Below are 10,113 nucleotides of genomic sequence, written 5' to 3'. Positions count from 1 at the left end.
CCCAGCAACACCTACGTTCTGGTTTGCAAATTAATTTACTGAATTTAGAAAACACTGTTGGCTCCTAATTGCACTGATGCACTTGACAATGGGTCTTAACCATGCTGATATTAGAACATAATTATTGTATGAGAACGTTTGGTGCTTCAGCCCCTCTATCAGCAGTTCAGTCTGGTCTTTTAGATCACATGTTCTCACTACACAGGACTGACTTGAATCTTTCTAAAAGACAGTCCTTATACCCTCATAAGGTTTTACAACACACTTGATGCACCCTAGGAGTAGGATATCCAGTTTAGTTTTCTGCAAATAACTACAGATTAGAACCCATCACAACTGCTCTGCAAATTCACCTCTATTTGCAAGACAGAAGGGAACAATCAGGGTGCTTTCTTCAAAACTACACTATTGCTCTGAACTAAAGCATTAATGTGTCCAGTTTGAAATGTTTATTTTCTATTTAGCTGCTGTTCAATCTGATGAGTAGCATTTGGTGGCATTAAAGCAGGGCTGCAGTAACATCCCATGCACTCACCAAATGAGGGAGCTGAAGGGTGTAGAACCAACTGTCTCTTCTGAGCAGAACACACAGGAAAAAACTCAGTTCTCATCCCTTTGATAGAGGGAGAAACCTTCTCTTTTTTTAACCTCAACCTTCTTCATACGTAAACTAAAAACACTTAACCACCTCCTCTGGATGTTGTAAAAATTAGTTAATATTTAGGAAGCACGACACAGATGAAAATTACTTAAGCGTTGAGGATTATCAGATAGCATTATGTTGCCCTCACTTAAATTGTTTTCCTCCTCTTATTTAAGTGCCTTCGATCTACTCCTGTTATTTGACTCTCCATTACTGAACTTTCTTCTGTGTGTCTTCAAAAAATAACCCAACCTAATTGAACTGCAAGTTCTAGTGTTATTTAAAGATTATCTGCTGTGCCACATATTTAAACAGCAAGTACAGTTGAGTAATTTCATCCTGGAACCAATAATTTTTTTCAACTTAAAATTAGCTTAGCAGGTACTAATCAGCTTGCAAGACAAATATAATGGGAGAAAATCAATTTAAACTTTCTGTTTGAAGCTTGTGCCAGGTCATTATACAGAAAGACTAATCTGCTAAATAATTAAGGCACTGTATTTGTGGAGTGAGACGAAAGAAACATTACAAGTGAATAATAATTCTGTGCTGCCGTTTGCCTCTTTAATCTATAATTAGACTATGTACTTCAAGTATAGTTGTTAGTCTGTCTAAGGTTTAATACAGAGCCAGTGGAGTGGGCTTTCTGAAAAACCACCTGATCTGTGCCAAGGAAACTAGAAACAGAGTGATCCCCTTCTGACATGATCTCTGGTTAAAAGTCAGCCTTGTCTTTGCTGACTGAGCCCAAAGAAAAGGTGTCAGAAGCAAGCAGCTTCTGTAACAAAGCACATGCACCTTGATTAAAAATAAATCACTGTAGTAACAATTCCAAGCATTGAAGTACCTACTGAAAACTGGAGTATTTGCTGTAAAACACTGTCCATGTTTCATGGGCTCTGTAAGAATATGCTACTTGCCACTTCAATGTGTACTGCACTTCCCAGTTTTTGAAAAGATATAAATACAGGACCCTATTCTGGATCAAAACATTCCCCTTCCTACAGACAGCGATATTTTCAAAACTCATTGTCCAATATGAGACATACTGTTTCACAGGTAGATACATGGTAAATATGTCGACAGAATTGAATGCCCATGAAAATCAGGATAATCAAATCAGTGAACTAAAGCAGACACAGAAGATACAGTGGGATCACTTACTTTTCTTGGAGAAGAGTTTCTTTCTCCGTCCAACATGGCTTAGCTTGTACTCATTCTCCTCACAGTTGCAGTCTTCACTATTCCTGTTATAATACTTGGGCAAAATATTGGAGGTGCCTTTGCTGTTGCCTGCAGCTGCCAAGCTTGCCATTCCCTTGCACTTGTGTAGCTTGAGCTTTCCACTAGCATCTTCCACACACTGCCATTTCTGGAAGAAAAATTTGGCCATTAAAACTCTGTCCCAGCTGTGCTTTGTCTAAGGGACAGCTCCAGCAAGCAAGCAGAGACTCCTCATTGTAGTAAACCAGGGCTCATCTATCAGCCACTACCATGCACATTTTTTTTGCAACCTGTCATTTTCAGACAAAACAGGAATTCTTCGGAACACACTTGTGTCTGTTTCTTGGAGGCAGAACAATTGAAACGTCTTAACAAAGTCAATACTACAGCTTAAAACATGTAAGTGACAAGTGACAACTTCCAGAAATGTAACTGTGTCATAAACAAAGGATGCTAAAGCCTTATCCACAGGTCTGAAAAGAATCCTTGCCTACCAGTAAGGGTGTTTGTCAGGCTGGCAGGAAACTGCCACTTTTATGCCATTAACTCAGCACCAAGCTCCAGGCCTGCATATAGTCTCAGCCTCATCTCATAAACAACAATGGGAAAACCTCTTTATAGGTGTCTACTACTTTACTAGTTCAACTGCCTATCGTGGGATGTTTTCCAAGTTGTGGATTCCTGTACTGCAAAGAACTGGTCTGAGACGGTTATCTGGACTCATTCTACAGTCAAATAAGACAAACAGCCACTTCCAGGTATAATTCACTTCATCCTAAGGTGATCACATAAGAGATAAGAAGAATTGCCCTGCGTAAGCATCCCGTTTCTCTTCACTGACTTTTAAAAGTGTGGGTATGACGAGATCAGCTATGGAAGTCTGTAGTTAGATGTACTTAGAGTTTATCTCCATCTTGAGTGTTTCTCTTAATAGCTTTTCCCATTCAACACCCTTGGGCTTGACTAGCAATTATGAGCTGCACTGGATGCTGGGAAGTGAGAATCCCCTCCCTCTTCCACTCAAACTGGCGTAAACCTCATTTGTAATCTCCAATTCCTTCTGTAACTCAAAACCTGAAGTATCTTGCCTATAGATCACTTTGTGCTGCGCCACAGGCAAGAGAGTTTAGCCACCTTCAATCTGGCACGGAAGTTTTATCCACTTTCCAGATACATCCCAAAATAATTTCACCTACTCCTTTATTTACCAGCACACTACCAGCTACAGAGCTATGCTATGAGATACATAAAGAACCCTCACAGTAGCAGTTGCTACTGCTTTAAATAGACACTCTCAGAAACACTTTTGCTTTTTGCTGAGTCTTGAGAGGCGTTCCTTCTTTTTCCCTATTACAAAATCCTAAGTCTGTGCCTCCAGGACTCACTGGAATATTGAGAATTTTCCAAATAAAAGAACAGAAGAAAAAATGGCACCAGCTCCCAAGTGAGATGACATTTTACAGCAGCCTACAGCTCCATAAGGGAGCTTCAGTCACTTCAGTTCCCACAGAGAGGTGTGTGTGCCTAGGCTAGGACAACAAAGCCTACATTTTCCATTGAAATTCACTCCCTTGCTTGCATGACAACAAGTAAGAAAACAGTATCACTGTGGTTTTATAACACAGAATGTAAAAGACTCAGAAGTGAAGCAGCCAGTTACAGTGTATTTATCTATGTCCACAGGAGATCCTCTCATTTAAAACCATCAGAGTTTTATGGTGTATCCACTTATTTCCTCAGGCGACTGGATAACAGGTCTCCTGAGCTGTAACTGCTTCTTGGGTACAGATACCGTGTCCAACCTCCTGTACGGTCCAAGCCTTGTAATGATGCAGATGAACCTGGCTTAACTTTCAGCACAAGGAGTCACAGGAAAACATTGAGAGATACTGACAATAAGACATTGGAATCAGACATCTTTGCATGACTGTCTCCATCTGTAAAGCAGGACACATTTACCTAGGTGGACTGTAGAACAAAACTAACCTTTGAAGAATTTCTGAGTCTTTTTCATACTACTTTTTAGAAATGTTTAACTGATTGATGCACAGACTGAGGTTTGAAGTAAAAGTTATTCTGCTAGAACAAACAACTGTTTATTTCACAATGAAAAAAGATGTAAAAATGTTAGTTGCTGTTTCACATTTCAATTAATTTGAATATTATTTTTGAAAATATATGAACAAACTGCATTTTCTCCTCAGTAGAGCTCTATGCTGTATGTGTCTGATACATGAAAAATGAGGATTCAACAGAGGGCAAGTTAAATGCCATGATGAGAACGACTGTAAATAACTGCTCTGATGTGTGGCCCAAAAAACATTTTTTTCTCTGTTTCTTTCATCTCCTGTCAAGAAAGTGATGCTCATTTTTCCCCTTCAGGTGAACTGGAAAAAAAAACACCCTTTAATTTTTGGTACAGTTTAAATCTTTCCAAGGCAGCTGCATGCTACAGTGAAAACATCTTAGAGGCTTTGCTGGAAGGGCTCATTGTGTGCATTAACTACTGCAGTGCAGAACTACATAAATGACTTCAGAAGCAAACACTGAAGACATGTGGGGGTTGGAGGAACAGGGAAAGAAAAGTCTCAAGCTTTTACTTTTTTTCAAAAAAAATTATATGGGCATGTATGTGAATAAGTCTGGGATTCAACAACTTGCCCTTGGTCTGCTTCTAAATAAAAATGCTAATTCTCTAGGTCAGTATCATGGCTATTTCAGCTGCAATCATTTCCACAGGAAACTTTCAAACTTAGGGAAAAAAAAAGGCAGTAACTGCAAGAGAACTGTGAAACCTCTGCTTGACAGTTGAGAAACTTTAAACATTGTGGCATTTTAAGCTGGCTTCTAGTACACAGCATACCATCATGCAGAAACCTGTGTTAAGCCCTGGAAGCAACTAAAATATTTTATAGGAGATAGTAAGTTAAATAATTAAATCCCTATATGAAGAACTCCAGAGTGCCCCAGAGACACTTTGGCTTGCAGGTAAAAGTTATAACTATCCAGCAACAAAATATAATTATATATAAATAGTGGATTAACAAGTCAAGAAAACAGAATGCCCTTAGTTCACCACTTGCCCTTAACTTTTCAGGCCTTTTATTCTTTAGACCAAAGGATGTGCTCCTAATTCAAGTTCTACAGTTTGCAGTATCTCTTTAAGAGCTAGGTCCTGAAAGGAAGGGCAGTTTAACACAAATTAAAGTCAGTGGAGAACCCAAACTCCCCCACAATCTTCATCCCAGCTCATATCAAAACTCTAGAGGATGAACCTGTCTTTCCTCCTGCAAAAGACTGCAGAAGAGCTACTCAGGTCACCAGATAAATGGCTTTTGCAACATGTCCATCAAGCTCACATTGTGCAAAACTTTCCAGACACCTCATTTAATCATTGAAGCTGTTCCAGTTGGATATTTCCCACCATCTCCAGGCAGGCCAAGTTTGCTGCTGTGCTTCTGCTTTCTGCCACTTACTGTGCTGGGCTTGTTCTAACAGTCTACTCCATCCTTGACCCTACCTCCCACTGCACAACACATGCCACTCAGTTCCTACCTCCCACTGCACAACACATGCCACTCATTGCAAATGTGTGCATTTGTGTGCAAAGCAGAAGAGTCTGGGCTTTAGTTTAATGGAGAGATTAGCTACTGAACAGAAACACTATTCAACGGTACATGGCAAAGGCAAAAAAAGAAAACACAGTTTGTAACATACACTCTAGCCAAAACCACCTGCTGTATGTACCAACAAAAGTAAATTAGGACTTCAATATCAATGAAACATGAATCTGAACAGCAGCAGTTTGTAGACTGAACAGATACCCTGTTTCCCTCCAGTAGCATTTTTCACCTTGAACATGAAAATGACTCCTTCAGCAGAAAAAGACTTACTTTTCTGTGTGTCAAAAGCCCATTATTTCCTTCATGGGCCTCATCACCATGAAGTGTTTTTTTGCATTATTATGCATCAATCAATGTCTTCTTACTGCTACAGCAATCATAGATGTTAATTCAAAGTCATTACTTGAGGCTCCAATCAGAAACAAATAGCCATGACCTTCCCTGTATGATTTTTTTCCTACAATTCATTCACTTCCCTCAGTGAATCTCTCTCAATTGACATTGTTTTTTCTTCAGGAGAACAGGGCTGATCACACAAGCCTTGCTAAAAAAAGATTTCAGTTGAAACATACAGCTTTCAGAGCTGAGCCCTAAATCATCATGCTGTGTCTCATCAGCTTCTCTTTTTGTTAAGTGAAAGAGATTCCATTCCCTTTTACAGAAAAGTGAAAAGTGAAACTGTCTGATCAGTTAGCTGCCAGCCAGGATCCCTCCCTAACACTTTCAGGAATATAGGCTCTAGGAATCAAAGTTTCTACCAGATAATAAAGTTCTTTGTCCCTGCCAGCAACCTGACATAAAAACACTTCAGCAATATCCACATTCTTTAGTTTATAGAAGGAGAGGTGCTGTGCTGGATCTTGTCATCACCAACGAGGAAGGGCTGATGAGGGATGTTAAGCTGAAGGGCAGTCTAGGCTGTAGTGACCACAAAATGGTGGAGTTCAAGATCCTTAGGTCAGCAAGGAGGGCTCACAGCAAGCTAACTACTCTTGACTTCAGAAGGGCAGACTTCAGCCCCTTCAGGGATCTGCTCAGGAGAGTGTCTTGGGATAACACCCTGGAGGGTAGAGGGGTCCGTGAAAGCTGGCTGGTATTTAAGGATCCCCTTCTCCAGGCCCAAGAGCATTACACCCCAACTAAGAGTAAGTCAAGCAGAAACCCCTTCCTTGCTGCCACATTGGATAGTGAGCTGGAGACAATATCTAGAAATACTCAATATTCCAGTATAAATTCCTTTATGGGTAGTCAGAATACGTTTTTTCTTGTATGAAACAGCACAGTAACATTTTAGCTAGCTCTTCTCTTTTGCTTTGGTTTACTCCTTGTGTTTTTTTTATTTATTGGGCTAATGAGGACAAAGCAGCAAAATTCAGAAAGTGACACAAGCCCCTTCTGTGCCAGAGGCAGTTCTGCTTTTACTGACTGCTTATCCCACTGCTCAGATGTTACAGCTTTCCCATTGTCTGTCTCATACACATCACTACTACTCTGTTCTTGTTGACTGAAAGTAACTGGCTCATGTGTCCTTTATAACATCTCCTAGTTTTGTGCAGAGAGCTACTTTTTGTCTGAATATACCCAGCTCCTTAGCTTTTCCAAACAGGTATGATTTTCTTAATCTTAACACTGTTGCTGGGGCTTCTTTTTCCCCATCTGTACCTTCTTCCAATTTATCCACTGGCAAAGGATGAATCTAGTTTCTTCTGTTTCATGTCACCAGTATATAAACAGCACTGCCTTCATTCCAACTGCACGTTATTTCCTTACTCTAGCTCATGATTTTTGGAGATTCATACCTCTGGGCTCAGATCAATTTCAGTTGTCACAGACTGCATATCATTCAAACCTTAAAATTATAAGATGGAGGAACAATTTATTGACAGAAAACTTGAAGGGCTTTTCAATGACTTAAAACTGTAGCCAAAGTGAGGTAGTTGGGGAAATCAACTAGCATGCAAGTGAAAAATCAGGTATTCAGCTGAATTTAAGATTACAATTATATGATTCATTTATTATTAATATAATAATTGGATTGTGGTATCAAATGGTCCTGGCTGCTGTGTCAGGTACTGCAGAAGCAGAGCAGTGCATCCTAAGCAGAAATTGCATTAGTGGTAGAGAAAAAAACCAGCAGCCCCAAAAAGGGAATTGATTTGTCTGAGATACACATTGAGTCCCTAAGAGTTCTGAGACTGAAGCCAGTCTCCTCAACTCCAGCTCATTGTCTTTTGAGGTAAACTACACTGCTGCTCCTGTCAAGATACTTGAAAAATTTGGTGTTTTTACTAAATGTTGGTATTGATTTTGGCAAGCTACTTGCAACATCTGCTGCCGTAATGACAAGGATTTTAAAAAAATCTCAGTCTAAAAGAGATGCAAATTTCTTGGTTTTGTGAAGCAACAACAGCAAAAAAAACCTGTAAGTAAAATAACCTCTGGAAATCATTACAGGCTATTTCTGGCTAACAGAGGAAACCAAATTATATAGTTTTGTTAATTATAATTCCTGATAAGAAATACAATTATTGAATAACAGCCCTTAATAAATCATGATTATTTTCATTTTATGGTTTGTTGCCTCCTAATGTTATCAGGTTGAGGGCTGATAACATTTTTAATATATGAAGTTATCAACAAGTCGTTTCTTGTTGTAAACACAGATTAAGAACCGGATCCTGAAAGTTGCTGAGCACATGTAACTTGCACTGGAATTTAGGAACTCAAAGATCCACCTAAAGAGCTATTAAAATTATCTGGATTCTAGCTGGCTTAATATATTTTACTTATCAACAAAACCTAAATTCTTTAGTAACCTCAGGATACCTCTGTTAGGTACAAAAGAACTGGACAAGCACAAAAGATACAATGATGAAAAACTTTCTTCCCAGTTTTAAATTTCTTATAAAACTTGGCTTAGTTTCCTAGGTCTAGCTAACACAAGTTCAAGCTACAGTTCCCTCTGGAAAAGGAGTAATTTTTTCTACTGCTCCACCCGTGGCACTAGGCAATGGCTAATGATGATTGTGGTGGCATGAAGATGATCTAGAGGAACCACTTGGAAACTGCTGTAGGAAAGTACACATTGATCAGAACAGCTTCATCACTGCTACACCATGCTAAGTCACAGAACTGGGGGAACCCATCCAGTAAGTGACATACTTTTACTTACCATATCTTCATGCCAGTTACAAAAGAGAATTTCCCTTCATGGTCCCAGTACATCACAAAGCAATCAGAGAGAAGACTAACAAACCTTTAATTTTCCAAACAACTGAAGGAAACAAAGTGCAAATATTTGCATTCTGAATGTTCTCCTAGCGAAAAAACTGTAATAAAATAATAATTTTTAGTGCTAGTTAAAGGCAAATACTACTTGCATCAGATTTGCACATAAGAACTTTGAAAATAAAAAGGATTTGAAAAGAAAATACTGTGAATTGAAACAACTATTTTTTCTTCACAAATTAGCAGTATGATTGTATTACAGCAGGTCCTGCTAAAGACAAAATGAATGTATTTTAATTTCCTTTTTTTCCTTTTTTTTTTTTTTTTTTTTTTTTTTTTTACCAGGTACAGCATAGATCCCCTGTAGCAATCAGCAGTGCTGCAGGTATTGAATGTTTAACAAATGTGCACAAAGTTGGCAAATTACTTCGAGGGAGATTTTGTGCAGCTGTTGTTATGGTACTGTGGAGTTGCTGGGAATACTCTACAGAGCAATGCTGATATCATAATTGGCTTCCACAAAAGCACATTAATGCAGGCCGCCAGATAAAAGTGGGTCAGCTTCCACTTACCAGCCAGTTCAGAATGAAAGGCTGAACTGCACTGAAGAGAAAAAAAAATTGTGTGGAAGCCATTAGGTACTAGGATAAATGTTTTTTATTTCATGTGGGAAGAAAGAGTTCATCTCTTTTAAATCCTTGAATATAAACGCTGAGCTGCTCTTTCATCTGAGCCTACAGTCACTCTTTGTTGGATACAAATAACTAACACAGACCAAACCTTACTAACTGAAAAAGAAAACATGGCAACACACAGATTCCCATTGCACTCAGAAGAATTTACATATATTACTGTTGGCAAAAAAAACCCCACATAATGGACTCTAAAACAAGGTTTTAAACAGCATGAATGGCCTCATCTCCATGATCCTGGTGCTCTCTTATCAAAACAATTATAGGTCAAGGAGGGTGACAGAGATTTGCAAAATAAGAACATTTTGTGGTGATAGAAATGTATTCACAAACTTTCATGCTCACAAAGCAGAATTTAAAAATCTCCATCTCAAATTCAAAGCTTTTTTTACCTCTGCTTTATTCTAAGCTCTGTCTTTGCCTCTTCTCATTCATTCCCCTTATGAGTCTTTGTCTTCCATTTGTGCTTCTCATCTCCTGCTCACACTTCAGATTCCCTGGCACTGCTCAGCTCTCTCTTTGCATGGAAAAGCAGGTCCTCAAAACTTGCTTGAGCCAAAAGAAAAAGTCCCAATGACATTAGCCAGCTTCCACCTAATTCTGACCCAAACTTCTCTTCATCTTTGCATAAGGATCTGAAAATTTGCCTTTTGCACTGAACACTCCAGATACATTTAGATGCACAAAAATAAAGTGTCCTGCA

General features: G+C 38.9%; 1 protein-coding gene across 2 annotated transcripts in view; it reads right to left on the bottom strand.

Annotated features, from left to right (window-relative positions):
* The window catches only part of SULF2 (sulfatase 2), a 56,022-nt gene that overhangs the window by 12,365 nt on the left and 33,544 nt on the right, over nucleotides 1-10,113 (bottom strand). For both annotated transcript variants that reach the window (XM_009998675.1, XM_009998676.1), the window contains exon 10: nucleotides 1,808-2,015. In XM_009998675.1, coding sequence (XP_009996977.1) covers nucleotides 1,808-2,015 — 208 coding nt within the window. The remainder of the gene's footprint in view (nucleotides 1-1,807; nucleotides 2,016-10,113) is intronic.

The sequence above is a fragment of the Chaetura pelagica genome, unplaced genomic scaffold, assembly GCF_000747805.2.
Source record: "Chaetura pelagica isolate M959 unplaced genomic scaffold, ChaPel_1.0 scaffold275, whole genome shotgun sequence".
NCBI lineage: Eukaryota > Metazoa > Chordata > Aves > Apodiformes > Apodidae > Chaetura > Chaetura pelagica.
The sequence above is the reverse complement of the archived record's forward strand: the minus strand, read 5'-3'. Positions and strand labels throughout refer to the sequence as shown.